The sequence below is a fragment of the Melopsittacus undulatus genome, chromosome 12 (assembly GCF_012275295.1).
Source record: "Melopsittacus undulatus isolate bMelUnd1 chromosome 12, bMelUnd1.mat.Z, whole genome shotgun sequence".
Classification (NCBI taxonomy): domain Eukaryota; kingdom Metazoa; phylum Chordata; class Aves; order Psittaciformes; family Psittaculidae; genus Melopsittacus; species Melopsittacus undulatus.
In genome coordinates this window covers 5,197,635-5,213,562 of record NC_047538.1, presented here as the reverse complement: position 1 = coordinate 5,213,562, position 15,928 = coordinate 5,197,635, and the positions used below count along the sequence as shown (strand labels likewise).

Genomic DNA, 15,928 nt, shown 5'->3' with positions numbered 1-15,928 from the left:
CTTATAATTTAACTGCAGATTAATAATTCTTCTTTTTTCTCCTTTACATTACTAGTGCCAGAACTTAAAGAGCAAATCCAAGCCTGGATGAGAGACAAGCAGAACGCTGACCATTAAGAATTCCCTTGCAGTGCACGCCGACATCAGTGGGAAGAGCAGGGCGTGGGCTGTTCGGGTGGTAGTGGAGCAGATACCCTTTGCAAGCTGTTGATGGGATTAGCATGCCCACTGGCACTGGCTTCCAGTGGTGACCAGAAGCATGTGGACGAGGAGGAAAGCAGCTTAATTCTTGTACATATATTTAAGTGATAAGGATGGTCAATAACATGGAGGACAAGCTAGGAAGTTGCTTATGTTACAAAACTGTCCTTCAGTATGTCACGTTTTGGAGTTTTTACAGCTGAATTATTTTAGCAGAGATGAATGGATCAGGGCAGCATCCCTTCAACCTTATTTTTTACAGCCAGATATCCGTTAATTTGATTGTGGTTAGAACCTTGGACATTTTGCTGCTAAAGTAACTTTTTCCTCTTTCCCTCTTTTTTTTTCCTCTTCCATCAAACCTGCACTGCTGTCCTGTTTTTCTTTTGTAATGCAAAAACAAAAATCCCTGTGAAAATCAAAATCATTCCCCTGCCCTCAAAAGAACATATTCCATGGGATAACTGTGCCTGCAACAAAGTGTTAAACTTGGGATCGTATTTTTCTATTATGCATACTTGCATTTTTGGTTTTTAATTGGTGTTAGACACAAGGATAACTTCAAAAAAAGGAACGATTTCACACATGGATTTTCATTTCCATTCTTTGAACTGTCCCTTCTCTTTCTGTTGATGTAGATGCTCTGGTATTTTTGAAAAGCCTTGAGATAGAAACATGTTGAAACAGCTGCTGTGGATGCAATGCTCGGGAATACCAGGATTTCAGTGACTTTTAAAGAAACAAACTCCATTCTTTCAATGCTGCAGATCTGATATATGCTAAATGACAGTTCTGAGCCATTAGAGCTTGTCTGCAGAGAGCAGATCCTTTTAGTCTTGGAGGTTGCAGTTTGGGGCAGGGGGTCATTTTTTATGTTGCATACCAATTTGTATCCATGGCTTGGCCTTACCAAAGCAGAAAGGGTGCAGGAAATGTAGACTTACATTTTTAAATAAAAAAATAATTAAAAAAAAAAAGATTCACAGACATTTTTGTATTTACTGCCCCCTGCATCTGATACTTGAATTTCCTTTTTAAAAAGGATTTGAAACCAGTGTTTTAAAATTAAGTCTGAAAAAAAGGTTGTTTTTCTTTTCTTTGTTTTTTTCGCTGTGTCTTCTGTTCAATTCCTGACTCTCTTGAACTACAATAAATGATACACACTCACACAAAGGGGTGCCTTTGCCTTTCCTTTAAGTGTGCCAGTATAACACTAATGATTGGATTGGTTTGCTCAGGTTTGCTGATGGGGATTTAGGGTCTAGAGAGAAGTTAATGAATTATGTGGAACATTTCTGTGTGCACAGATATCAGTAGTACTTCAAACTAATGAATGTTCCCAAGTGGGTGACTCGTGTACCTATTCATAGCTACGTGACAGTTGGTGACAGGCTCCAGTGGGAGTTTTGGTCAGGTTATATATAATCCAGTGCTGACCTTTAAGATGTGCAAGTAATTCTGAATTAAAACACGCAATGGGGTTTGGATTTGTTTTTCTGGTGTGGGGTTTCTTCTGTTGGTCTCTTTCCCCACTGTGTGTGTGGTTTGTTTTCCTCAAGGGTGGGAGGAGGATTCCTAAGTTGGTGTCTGCATGGACTGCTGGAACAGAGAAGCCTGTGAACTGACTGGTATTATAGTTCCTTAAAACTCCTTTCTTGCATAAATTCAAATTCTTCCCCTCTTCAAAAGTCACACAACACAGTGTGCTATGCTTTTATGTGCAAGCTCTCATTCAGCATCCAAATCCATTATGGTTTCTGAATGTCTTATAAGGGTGTGCAGTGAGCGATGAATTTCATAGAATCATAGAATAGTTGGGGAAAGGACCTTATGTCGTCTCATTTCAACTCCCTGCCATGGACAGGGATAAAGTTTTCTTTTCCAGTAAAGATGTAAGTTTTTTACATTACAAAAGTCCTTTTAAATGTTCCACTGTCACCGCATCATTAAGGATTATAGCATGAAATCTCTAGAAACAGGACAGAATTTATATATTATTTGATGGAGGACAACTCAACAATATATATTTGCTTTTACTGGAGGATAATGTTTCACATCATGACTTTTTTCTGTAAGTTAATAGCTTTTATCAACAGCTTTCCAACATATGGAAAGATGGAAGAAAGACGTTCTCCTTTTCTTCAGCTATAACAAACCAGACACACTACCACCTTTTGTGAATAAGGAATAGGTTATGTGTTTAAATACTTTACCAGAAAAATCAGTATGGAATTAGCTCTTTTTAATGCAAGTATAACATTAAAATCCTGTATTTTTTGTATTCATTTATTCCATTGTACCACCTGAAAGGCTTCTTTGAACAAATTCAGGGTGTTTCTCTTAACCTTGCCTGACAGAAGGAAATAGAAATATTTACATTTGGTATGAGATGTATTAAGACAATGCTCTTCAAAATCTCTATTTGTTCTTCCACTATATCTGACTTTAACCTGAGGACTATAAATAGCAACATGCATTACTGAACTTTTTGTCCAATTATGGCATACATTATCAGTTGAAAGTGTATCAATGCAAAGATTACAGAAGACAGGAAGGCTAACATGAAGTGGCTAAAACAATTTTATCTAGAGAACTAGTATCAGGTATTTCAAACATGTGAATTCAAACAAACACTCCCCCAAATTCAGCATTCTTGGGCAGAATAATGAAGTGTATTTTTAATACAAGCAACCAAAACTACCACAGTTGCTGGCTTCTGGGCACAAAAGTGACTCAAAGGCCTGTCCTTCAGTGGGAAGTGGACACCTGTGTGCTTGAAGAGGAAAACTGAAGTCAGTAGTAGATTAAATCTCCCACAAACATTGTGTGTATGACAGTTCTCAGTTTAACTCATTTATTACTACCTGCAGGTTTCTGTGATTTCCCTCCCCCTACTGACACATCACTGACCTTTTTCAATCTAACTGTAATCTTATTACAATACAGAGACTTTATATTAGAGATCACAGAAACTACCAATTGATCAAATTACGTCTGACGTTTACAGGTATCTGATAGCTCTGAGCTGGGAGCGGCTCATCCAAGGAATGGTGAACTTGCATCACTGTTGCAAAAGGTGCTTCTCCTGGACGACCGGAAGTTACAAGATTGTATTGCTGGTCTCTACTTGCCCTAGAGCAATTCCTAAGGCAAGGAATTTTGCAACTAGAGAAATTCCTGGGGCAGGCTCTGCAATACAACTCAGTTCAATAGATTCTATTATACCACAATTTACACTTATGCAATAGCACAATTTACACAGTTGCCTGTTCCCTGCTGGGAGCAAGGACAGTTTAATGCTGGTAAGAGCAGGATGACCACTGCTTCAGCCAGCAACAGATTGACTCCAACAATTCCCAGAGCATGGCACTACACTGTAGCTGTCTTCCTTTTCATTACCACTCAGCTAAGAGCTTAAACCTCCCTTTTTTCCTACACTTAAACAGGCTTCCCAATTTTAGGTAGTATATCTTAGTGATTTGAGAAAGGAACTATATTTACTTTTACTAATAAACACAAATTCTTCACAGTACTACTTGCTCTTACTTCTCTAGTATAATACTGCTTAAGAACATGTTTCTTGAGCTGGGGATATTCATTATGTGAATGTTTTCTTGAAAAGGAATGTGTAAATTCTAGTTGTAAATGTGCACATGCTTGCAGAGGATTGGATCTGCTTCTGCTGGTTTGCAGATAATGTGGTATTGGTTGGAAACATATAAAAGGAGTAAAAATGATCCCTTTCCTATAAGGGAATGGACACTTTTTAAAGCAGGATTCACAGGTAAAACCCTGCAGTAGGATTCCATTTAAGTACATTTAAAATAATAAGTTAATTCTAAGTTACCCAAGGAGACCTTACTTTCAAAACCAATATTGAGGTGGCTGGTCTAATTAACATAAAATACCCTAATTCTGTAATTAAAAAGGTATCACAAACTGCTAGATGAGGACTGCCTTAATCCTTGACCACCTTTCGCCTCCATACTTGGGTGTTTAAAGAGGAGTTTTCCTCTTGTTGCCCTTTGCAGTGGGTGACCTCCCAGATGCTACATATGCCATTTGCCTTTCACCCTCTTTCTCAACACGTAACCAGACTTTCTCTGTTTCCAGCAGATTTTTCAGCACTCTGTAAGCAACCAACTGACTTAACGTACTGGAACTGTTCTATGCGAGTACTCACCAAACTTAGGCATAAGACAGTGATGCAGAAACTACTGTTCCTAGGAGACACTACACAAACTTTGCTGAAGTAACATTAATCATGTTGTCTCTTACCACGGAGGACTACAGCACACACCCAGTATTCTGAAGTGTTCAGAAGGTTTTTAAAACAGGTTTTGGTGGTTTTGTTTTTCTGGTGTGTGGTGGTGGTTTCTTTCCCCAGAGAAATCAGAGCTGACCTAATTCTGCAGAGCCCTAGATAGAAGGTAGCACAGTTACATCACATTGAAAACATAATCATATATCCTGGCAATAGGAAGTCTTCCAGAGTTCAAATAAAGGTATTTTCTAGGCTGTATGAAAGCCACCTATTGCTTTGCTGGTTCTGTGGCAGTGTTTGCCTACAACCCACTGCACACCCCTGTATTGTTAAGCTGTTGTGTTCATAGGTGTAGCTGCAGCTGATAACCCACACCCAGTGAGACTGGGAAGAGTGAAAAGGCATTTTTCACCAAACAAAAAGTAACAAATGAGTTACTTGAGCCTGATGGGGAACATGAGACACAGTCAATGTCCTTAACAGCCAGGCTTGTGAATTAAAACAAATCCTGTCCTGAAACTAGAAATCTCAGGTCCGAAAGATTCTCAACAGCTTAAATCCAGTTCAGATATGATGGTGTGATGTGTGGATGTAATTCAGGTATTTAATGTAGTATTACTTGCTTAAACACAAGCCTCTCCATAACTAAATGATCAAAGTACTAATGGAAAGGAGGAACTTTACAGCTGAAGTTATTGCCGCAAAAGAAGTTTTTACTGTAAGAATACCTTGAATTTTTGAAAATATAGGAGTTAACACAGCACCATAGACTAGAACAATCATAAAAATACAAGATTTACGAGAATAACTCAGGCTTCCCCCCCCCCCCAAAAAAAAAAAAACATTTTAAAGGCGGGGGGAGGGAAAATTAATCCCTTCTCTCTGAGCTACCACCAAATTAGACCCAAATTCCTACCGGATCTCTCTGAATCCGGCTGGGAGTTCGTCAAGTCCCTACTCCAACACTGTTTGTGGGCAGGCAGCCGCTGAAAGGCTCCTTTTAGTGCCCAATTTCTGCTCCCATCTCTGGTAAGGACCCCCGCGGCGCAGCAGAGCCCACCTCAGCCTGAGGGGGCGCGAACGCGCACACCGCGGCGGGGCGGTGACAGGGCTAGGGGCTCTCTCGCCGCTCCCTATAGGTTAACAGAGGGAAGACGCGGATTCTATCCTGAGTTCTGATTGGCTGGGGTTGGAGAAGAGCCCATTCCCCGTGTCCCCGAGGCTCGGCGGAGGGATTGACTCAGAGGAAGGAATGGGGGTGGTCATTGCGGACGGGCATTCCAGAGCTGTGATTGGTTGATAGCTGTGTCAATCTGTGATTGGCAAGGAGGGAGGCGGGAATACGCGGATTCTTCGCCTGACGATTGGTGAGCTGCGGGGAGGAGGGAGAGACGGCGCGCTGCTATTGGCGGAGCTGACATTCCTCCCCCTGCGGAGGCGGGCTCGGAGCCCCGTGAGCCTGTCAGTCTGGGAGCGGCGCTGAGGGGAGCGCGTCGCTGCGCTCGTTCCTCCCGGCGCGGCCTTTCTCTTTTCTCCCTCCCCTTTACTCCCCTCCTCCTTCCCTCCCTCGCCCTTCCCGCTTCCTTCCTGGCGGCGGGAGGGGGGTCTCCCAGCCTCGGTGGAGGCAGCGAAGCGTGATGGAGATGTCCGGCCTCTTCTCTCTCCTCCGTCCCTCGCTGCGCTGCTTCACCGGCCCCGCCGCCCTCCTCAGCTGCTGACAGCGCCGGCGGCCCCCACTGCCCGCGTCCTGCGGACACCCCCGCCTGTCCCCAGGTGAGGCGCTGAGAGAGCTCGGCCCGCAGGGGAACGGCTTGATGCCGGGGCGGGGGGTGGATGCTGTAATGCGATGGGGGAGGCGGGTTTACGTAGATGTTCGACGGGGGGAATAGGGGGACCGGTCCGCCATGGGTGGGATGGGGCCTGAGAGGTGGACGGGAGGGATGGGGTGTACTGGCAGGGCAGGCTGCTCCGGAGCTGTCAGGGCAGCGGCACAAGGGCGTGGGGCCTCGGCCTTTCTTCCCCTGCATTTGCCTGATGCATGTATTTGTCCCCTGGGATGTTGCCTTCCCCTTTCCCCCAGGCGCCCCAAGCCATGGCGGTCCGACCGCTTCCCGTCCTTTTCCTTGTGTGAATCCCGTCCGTTGTGTGTGTCGTGAATACCGCCGCGTTTCGTCGTCCTTTTTTCTCCTTTGTAGCTCGGATGTGGTGGCGGCGATGATTGCTTGTTCGGGAGGGAGGCGTAGTCCCTCAGCCAGCTGGAAGATGCCAGAATGTAAAAGGATTGTGGTTTTCAGGGTGTGTTTTGTGGACCTGTAGGTAGTGGATCTGTCCCTGGATTCAGAACTGCACAATTCCTGAGGCAGCCATATTGGGATGATGATCTGACAATCCTCTGTGAGCCAAGTCAGGAGGCAGGCGTCAGGAGACGGGGCTGACAGGCCTGCTACTTTTGGGGTCATTGGCAGAATATGGGTATGAAATGGAGGTTGGAGAACTAGAATTCACCAGAAGAGGACAGTGAATTTGTCTCTGTTCTTTGAAATGTAAACTACAATCATGGTGAATTTTGAAGTATATTTCTCTTCACTTTCAGCTCCTTCTTAGCTCAGTTCTTTTTGCTATTGCACAATCCAGTACATTGGTGTGTTGATAAATAGCTATATGTTGATACGATTGGATTTTCAGTGCGGTGCCAAGTTCTGCACCACTGTTTTATCTGGCATCTTCCCTCAGTACAAAGATAGCAATCCGCAGTGTATGAGTTCAGCTGATATATCAGACTGTCATCACTACCTGATCCTTAGTGGAGGCCCTAAAATAGGATTCGCTCCGGACCTCTTGTTCGTAAACCACTGCTGCTCTGCACAGCTGTTTTGCTAACTTTCCATATGCTCATCTCTTTCCTAGTTAATTTTCTTTCTTTAGAGCTCTTGTACTGATTAAGTTACAAGCATTTTTTTTGGTCTAAAAGTGAGCACGTTCTCTGGCATACCTATGCCAATGTGCCACAATGGCTGGCTGTGTTAAATAAAAGTGATGTTTCTTCATTTGTGGTGTCTGTTGGGATTTGATCGTTTTTTATTTGAATGTAGTGATGCAGATTCTGAATGTTGGTTTTGTAACCACTTTCAACTTGTTGCAAACTTCTCTGAGTATAGAAATAATAACTTGACTCTAAATCCCTATCCTTCTTGTAACTTTGTTTCAAAAATCATGTCCTGTTTTTTTGACATTGGATAAAACCTGGTTTGTCAGAACTTGCAAATACATCCAAGGATCAAAGTCTTAATGAATAGCTTGTGTCTTTAAACATCTGTGGAAGTCCAAATCTAGTTACAAGTGCTTTGAGACCATGAATAGTGGTTGACCAACATCATTGGGTTTGTCAGCTTGAATGACAGAAAGCAAACAAGTTATTTGGGTGATTTGTTTAATGACACACTTTAATGTTAAAACCTCACTGTCTGACTTACAGGGTGGATAGTGGGTATCTTTTAATAATAGTTAAATATAAGTATAAAATTAATATGTAGGTTTGCTTTCTGCTGATAGAGCTCATTAAACAACTTGTTATCTGCCACCTGTTCTAGAAACAGTGGTAAATCATGTCAAAGATACAAGCATGTAGTTCCTTTTTTTACTTGGTTCCTGATTGGATTCCCATAGACTGAACATTTAAAGACACACAGCTAGCAGACTCTTTCTAAGACATTAGGATAATCTTGCATTCAAGCATAGAAAAGCTGTCTCCTACAAAGATTATTCTTCTAAATCTGTACCGTAGGCTGTATTGCATATCTTGCTCTACTCTTGTAAGTCTCTTATTACCACTCAGGATATGATGTTTTGTAGTAATAAGTGATATTACTGGAAAATGTGAACCCTGAAAAAAACAGTGGCAATTTATTATCCATAGTACCATACAACTTGGTCTCATTTTGCCTTATTTTACCATTCAGTATGATGAAGTCAATACTGTCTTTATAAAATGTTACAACCAGTTAAAATTGCTGGTAAATGGAAAAAAACCCACAAAACTCCAACAATTTAAATGCGTGGGAAGCTTGGAAACCTATACCAATTTTGGTTAATTTTATTAATTAAAATTAAGTCTTCATAGTGAGATGAAGATAGTGAGTGAGTCTTCATAGTTCAAGACATCTGAAATTCATGTGCACCTACAGGTAGACATTTTGCTTATTTGGCTATGAAAAATAGCAGAGTTGAGAGTGAATAAGATATAAAATTACACCACATTTAACTTTCTATGAGCACAAAAGTTAGGGTTGGGGAAAGTTGGTAATTGCAGAAGTCTAGCAGTTAAATTTTTATGCTGTTGTAGGTGATTTTGTGACCTGTTCTGTAAGAATTTCTTCACAGCTGTGCTTCAAACAAGGCTGTCATTTAGCTAGTGCATATGGAGTCTCTTTTGGTGTGCTTTTCATGCTTTCTTGTTATGAATATGGTGTTCTGAGGTACTCAAGAATGTATAAGATTCTTTCACTCCGTATTCTGTTTGCTGGTTTCCTGCATATACTGGTTGTCTGAAAAATTAATGTAATATCCTGAGAACTATTTCTATGAAGACATCAGAAAAAATATCTTTGCATGTGGAACTCTTCATTAAGCAGGCAAAATAAGCTCCCTGTGTTTCATAAAGAACAATATGAGAACATATTGGTTGTATTTTTGTTTTCTTGGGGGAAGAAAGATCGCCTTCATCAACGGCCTTCTTTTTATTCATTGGTCCTTGTGGGAAGTTGACACAATTACGGTTTCACATTAATGTGGATAGATGGGAACGAGAAAGATGAGAATCACTAAAGCCACTGTCAGGTGGAGTTTCTGTCATGTGCTACACCCTATGAAAATTCCACCTACTTGTAGTCTTGCACAATCTGACAAAGTAAACAGTGTCACTGTGAACTTGATAATAACAGAGTTTGCACTTGATAGATTTCTTAAGTTGTATTTCAGAAGCAGAAAGCTTAGTGGCCCTGTACAGTAACATTCCTGTTTTCTTGCAGCAGCGTTCAGAGTCAGTTGGATAATACTACTGGGATGTATCAGGATTAGTCTTGTTGTTTAGCTTTCATGTGAGGGCAGAGGTACTTATGCAAGGTCACATTAAGAAGGGAGAGCAGAAATTTCACACAGTAGATACTTGGGAACAAGGCTTAGAATGAAGCTATATGTATGATACACTTTGTTATACAAAAAAAGTAGGCATCTCCAAGCAAGAGTGAGTAGAACAGCCCAGAATCTCTGTTAAGCTTTGAACATCATGTGAATTCATTCCCATTACTTCTTTGCTCTATTCCTGTTTAAGTTTTTAGTGAAACTGCTTAAAATTCTGTACTTGCCTAAAGCTGACTTTGTGGCTGTCTCATGAATCATTATTCTACCACTTTGCAGTACCATGGACATTGAAATTCAGTTGGCTTGTTCCTAAAGACATTCCTATTCTAGTCTGGTGAGATACCTCAGGTACCTGCTAAAATAAGGAACACATTAAATTACTTTTGCTTGGTGGAGTAATTTAATTTCTGCCTTCACCATGTGATGACATTAATGAAGTAATGCAGTTTTATTAAAAACTTTGTGTTCTGTGTGAAGATGTGTCATAACTTGAGTTAAGCATGTATAAATGTTTTTACCAGCTGTAGAACTTTACAGCTGAAATGCTTCTCTTTTACATCTGCTAATAAGATCTGTGCTTTTGTGGCACTGTGATTACAACCCCAAAATGAGTGTTTTCTTGGATATGTGGTGTGTAGATAACCAGAAAATAAGATGTCAAGATTTGGGGGCCATGCAAGGTGACTTATGCAGGGCAGAGTTCTGCCCATTTTGACTCAGATTGAAGAGAGAAATGACTGTGAGTCAGAGCACAGATTCACCTGGCCCCAAGTCCTGTCTTCAGCAGTGGCTACAGCAGGTATTTAGAATATAAGGACAGATCAACCATGTAACCATGTTTTCTCAGTAAAGTCTTTAAGTTTCTGAGAGTCTGTGCCATGGAGGTGTTCCTAGCCAAACGTGGTAGTGTTTTGCTAGACCTTGATGGCTTTTTCTTTGAATCTGTCTTACTGCTTTTTGAGTCTGCTTAACTTCAGTGCCAACAGTATCATGTGGCAAACTTATTTAACTTAAACTAATTGTAGACTGACTCAAAAACTTCCTTATAATGGAACAGGTTGGTTGAGGACAATACAGTTGAACCAATCTTTATTAACTCCACATTCCAATACAGTCTCAGACATGCCCTGAAGTTTGTGTTGTGTGTATTGGGGATAGTTTCCTGCCAGCTAAAGTGCTTCATCATTTGGATGAAGAAGGGTTTGAATAAGTATGCTGATAATGAAGATGAATTTACTTGTGCACATTTGCTGAAGATGAATAGTAACATTTACCCTCAAGGCAATAATTTTTGATTTCTCTTCTTCCTTAGAGAGTAGCGTGCCCTTTAATCAGTAGTTGATGAGTTTGACTTCCTTTGAGAAGAGGACTTTCCCAGGACTGTGAAGGGTTCTTCAAGGTTGTTGGGTGTACCCTTTTCTCTGGAATGCTGTGTATTGAAAGGCAGTGGGGTATGGCCCATCACACTTGTGTTAGTTTAATATTGCTAATGCATTGTAGCAGCAAGGGTTGACAGCTAGGGAACAGAGATCTGTACTATATGGTAGCTAGCTCATGGTGAAATCTAAGTAGCTGCATCTTTGCTGCTAAAATTATCTTTGTTAGGTTAAGCCTAGCACATGTTGCAACCAGATCTTCATTTTGGTATTGGCATCCCTGCTTTCTGGGAAGAAAACCAAGTAATGAAAACAAATATGTTTGTACACTTCAAAAGGACTGCTTTGTGTGACAGAGACTTTTGGCCGGGGAGACATTGTACAGGCCCTGTACACCGCAGAGCAGAAGTTACAGTTATCAAACAACTTATAACCTCCCTGATTTTATCAACATCAAATAACTACGTTCTGTTTTTCCTTTTAGAAAACACCACCAAGAAGGATAACTTGAAAAACTCCTGACCCTTTTGCTTTCGATTTCTTGACTACACTATAAGCAACCAGAATGTCGGGGGCTTCAGTGAAGGTGGCTGTTCGGGTCCGGCCCTTCAATTCCCGAGAAACCAGCAAAGAGTCCAAATGTATCATCCAGATGCAAGGCAATTCAACCAGTAAGTTTATTTTAATCTTATAAGGGAATCTTTATCTTCTTTCCCTTCCTGCTTAATCCTTGTCTTTTTGTCAGACTACACCAAGTGCCATGTGCATTATACCGTCTGGATTTACTCTTTTGTGATATCTTTTCTTCTGAGGCTGTCATTACAAACTAAATTGTTTCTAAATTTGACTGGAAAATCTAAATCATGAGTGTGTTAATTTTGATGCTGTAGTTTAAGGTGTTTGCTTGTGGTGAGTTGAGAATTCTACAGAAAGATTAGAATACCCAAGTGAAAACCTTGTTAACTGCCATGTGTGGAATATCACATGGACTGACAGCTAGAGGGATACATTGCAGACCCCCACATGGTAATCATTGAAGCATAACTCCTCCTTGGGGCTGGTGTTTTAGTTCTTGGTGTGCTTATTCTACAGTTGGTGCCTTCGTTTAAGAGCATGATTTGAGGGAGAAAGCTGAGGGGAAAAAGCATGTGGAATTTTATGCTTGCCAGAGTAGATCTCTGAACAAAATAACAAACTACATAAAATCACGAGGAATTGTCAGGCTTCTTGAATATTTATTGTGGGTCTAATTTGAAGGAGAAGACCCTTCTATAGGAAACTGAATATGGCACAACATTTATCGACTGGTTTAATTAACTTATTATACATGCTTCTTAAAGTTAGGGCAGCATTGATACCATTTGCCTCAGCATTTCTGGTCATATGTAGCCTGATAGCTGTACTTACAAGCTGCTCTTCTTATGGCAGTTTTACATTGTTAAGTAATGGAGTAGAGTCATCTTGTCTGTAGCTGTAGGAAGTAACATTTCAAGAGCACTGAGGTAGTTTGCTGTCTGAGTACTTGAGCATTTACTCATGCTTGTTAATACAAAGGAGGTTTCATACAGGCTCCTCCCTCTTTTTGGCAGAGGTTGCGCTTCAGCCTGCTTCTGCAGACTGGAATTTAAGTCCTGGTTGTGGTAGCTTAAATTATATACAGTGTTTATGGTTTTACTGGGAGAGAGGCATTGTACAGAAGAGAGTGCATTACGTTCTTCCCTTCAGACCTTATATGGAACATTACCCAAGCAAACTTTATTTTTTCCCATTGGATTTCAAAATTTCTATTTGAAATGGGGGGCGAGGGGGAACAGGGAATGTTTAGAAGTCAGCTCGTGTAGAAACAGGTACTCGCATCTGAACATCGCCTGCCAATTTCCAGACCAAACCAGTGTAGAATGGAAGAGCTGTGGACCCCAGTAGATGGCATTTGTTATGGAAATGCCACTGAGCTCTGAACTACAGCAACACTGCTGGGTGCCACTGTAGTAGGTTTTCTTGCGGCTGTCATGACATGACAGCAATAATTTTGGACACTAAGATTTTTGAACTCCAGGAGCCTATGGAAAAAAGCTTGTTTGTGGTATAGCGACAGGGGTGACCAGTGAATCTCTGACAGTTTGTCTGAGTTGAAATGTGGCATAGACAAAAGGCACTGGTTCTGCTTCTGAATGCTAGTGTTGCACTACAAAGACATGGTTTCAAGAAACTGCATCAGCTTTCAGAAGGAGAAAAATGCTTCCTGATGTATCTAGTTGGAAATTTCTTTATGGCTTTTGCTGTGTTTTGTGCTCTGGAAATGTTGTAATCGGTAGCCTTCTATTTGAATCCTATGGCTCTCATACAAGATGGGTGATATGACAGATGGTGAGGTTTAAGTCATCAGGGGCCATTACAGACTGTGGGAAAGGAATCATTAGTTGAATTAGTTTTATGTTCTTAAAATCTGTGGACTATTTTCCCCCTGTATTTCCCTCTCAGAGGAGATATGCAGAAGAAAGCAATAGACAGAGAAGTAATTTTATTCATGGAACAGAAGAGGATCATATAATGAAAGCTATGAATCAGGCATTGTTTTTTTGGGAAAAAGCCTGAGAAGTCTTTTCTCCAAAGAATTTTCCTAAGGTGTCTGACACACACAACTTTGAGCTGAAATTCTTTTAGGCTACATGTTAGATTTGGGGGCATAAGTACTGTTGCTATTTCTGCCAAGGATTCTTCGTTTTTCATGATCCCTCAGTCGTTGCAGCTTCACAGTTAATGCTATTGAACTCCTTGCTATTAAGGTCTGAACTTAACTGGCTAAAAGCTGGCTACAAAAAGTGGCATTGATGTATTTGACTTTTGTATTTGATGTAGCAATTTAAAAACAAAGGGAATTCAGTGGTAATTTTAGGCTGTGGAGTTCCGGCTTCATAACTCCAAATGTGCTGGTGAACTGACCAAGGCTTAGGTATCTTGCCTCTGAGAAGGTTATTTTTGCATTAGTGCACTAATCAAGTTGACAGGAGGCAAATCTGAGTCTGGTGATATTGCCAGGTAGTGACTATGTTAAGCTTCTGAGACAGTTAAAAATTCCCTTATCATGGAATTAAAGCCTAATGGACTGTCACGGTGATCAGGATTGATGAAACAGTGTGAAGTCTGATAACTAAGAAGGGATTTTGATTGGTAACTTAAATTTTAATCCTTTATGTGTTGATTGGCCAAGCTGGTCTATGAATCCTTTGTGGGTTCTGAGTATAAACTTTGCACAGGTTTTGTAAATGTATTGGCTGATAAGGCAGAGGCTACATTACAATGAAACTGAGGCAGAGTGCTTAGGCTTATTTTAAGGAAAATTATAATAAAGTGTATCACAGTGTATTTTTAGTGAATGTATGAGAAAAGGAGTGTTTTTTGACATGCATAATGAAGTGTATTCTTGAAGTCAAATGCCACCAGGGTTGTTGCCTAACACACTGCTTTTGTTTGTCAGGTTTGGTGTTCATTTAGCTGTTTACAGCATTTGGCATTGCCTGTCATTCATGGTGGGCTTGCCAGCAAAACAAAACCTCCTCCTGATGTTAGAAAGCTTATTCTCAATTTTGTTACATGGTTTAACTTTGCCTTAGAAGCAAAACAAATGTAATTCTGCTGTGGGCTGAGGTCTGCAGAATTAAATTGTCATCCTATCTGTCTTTTATGTCTTTTCCTTGTGAAAATCAAGGCTTTTAATCAAGATCCATAGTAGGTCTCCATCTTGATGGTTTCTCAGTGTTTAAAAATTGTAATGTAGCTGAATACAGTTCTATATATGTCTTAATATCAGAAAAGAGAGTTCTTACACAGGTCTCTAACTCACCATGTTAAAAGCACTCACTGTGTGCAACTGGGACCTCTATTTTTCTGTTGGAAGGGTGCAAAACATGGGAATTCTGAAATTGGTACTGGAAACATTGTCTTTTTTTTTCCCCCTGTCTTCTATACTAAGATTACAAGATTATTTTTTTTCCCCCTCCCTTTATGGTTGCAGAGGTATCGGTCTGCAGTAATACAGTATCTTGCACTTAAAGAATTGTCAGGCTTTGTTTTTGAAGTACATGCTTGAAATCCGGAATTCTGCAGTCCAGCTGAAGTCACATGTGCTGACTGCATTGAGAGGCTGGTATTTTGGCAGAAGGCCTGGGCTGCTCAGCTCATATCTAATTGCAGATGGTATCCATTTGAAGGATGCTGCCAAAAGTTCTGCAGTGGAAGGGGAGAAGTGGGGGAGGAGAATAGAAGATAATAGAGGAATTCTTAAAGACAGAAGTTGGAAGCTGCAAAATCCTACTACTCAAGTTAATTTGGGAATGGAAAGCTATTTCCAAAGAAGGCGTAGTGTCACTATCAAATTACTAATTGAAAACCCTACCAAACCAGCAACTGAGTGGGATTAATTCAAGAAAAGACCATTGCTTTTATTATTATCACTTAGATGGGTTTGTTTGCAAAAGCACCTGCTGTGGAAGTGGGTTCAGTTGACCAAAATGCTTTGTTTTCCCTTGGAGCTATGTTCTGAAGAGCAGAGCTATGTTGTCTGTTGTGCAGAGGTCACCAGCAGACATGGACATAACATCGCTGAGTCCCATGTACTTAGTACTCCATGGTAGGCACAGTGTAGCTGTGTTGTAGCATTGCCCTTAGTGCAGTCAAGCCATGATGAGAGCATGAGAAAAGTTGGTGGGCTCTGAGGACTTTTCATATTAATAATGAATTTCCTTACTGTCAGCAAACTTGACACTGCAATATATATATATATTATTTATTGCAGAAATTTTCTAGTGAAATTTGGCATCATTGGGCTTTTAAGTTGCTCTTTGTGGTGGTGGTTTATTGATAAAATTCCACCTAATATTAAGGCAGCTTGCAGCATCTGAAATAATACTATTTTTTTTTTTCCTCTGGGATAACTTTGTTTGGTTTT

The 15,928-nt window shown here is 40.8% G+C and overlaps 2 protein-coding genes across 5 annotated transcripts in view; both read left to right on the top strand.

Annotated features, from left to right (window-relative positions):
- The window catches only part of UBE4B (ubiquitination factor E4B), a 38,646-nt gene extending 37,272 nt beyond the window's left edge, over positions 1-1,374 (top strand). For all 3 annotated transcript variants that reach the window (XM_034068121.1, XM_034068122.1, XM_034068123.1), the window contains one exon: positions 56-1,374. In XM_034068121.1, coding sequence (XP_033924012.1) covers positions 56-117 — 62 coding nt within the window. In that variant the 3' untranslated portion in view covers positions 118-1,374. The remainder of the gene's footprint in view (positions 1-55) is intronic.
- A 4,569-nt stretch (positions 1,375-5,943) lies between these two features.
- Positions 5,944-15,928, top strand: part of KIF1B (kinesin family member 1B) — a 93,438-nt gene continuing 83,453 nt past the window's right edge. For both annotated transcript variants that reach the window (XM_031044266.2, XM_031044267.2), the window contains exons 1-2: positions 5,944-6,238; positions 11,465-11,651. In XM_031044266.2, coding sequence (XP_030900126.1) covers positions 11,546-11,651 — 106 coding nt within the window. In that variant the 5' untranslated portion in view covers positions 5,944-6,238; positions 11,465-11,545. The remainder of the gene's footprint in view (positions 6,239-11,464; positions 11,652-15,928) is intronic.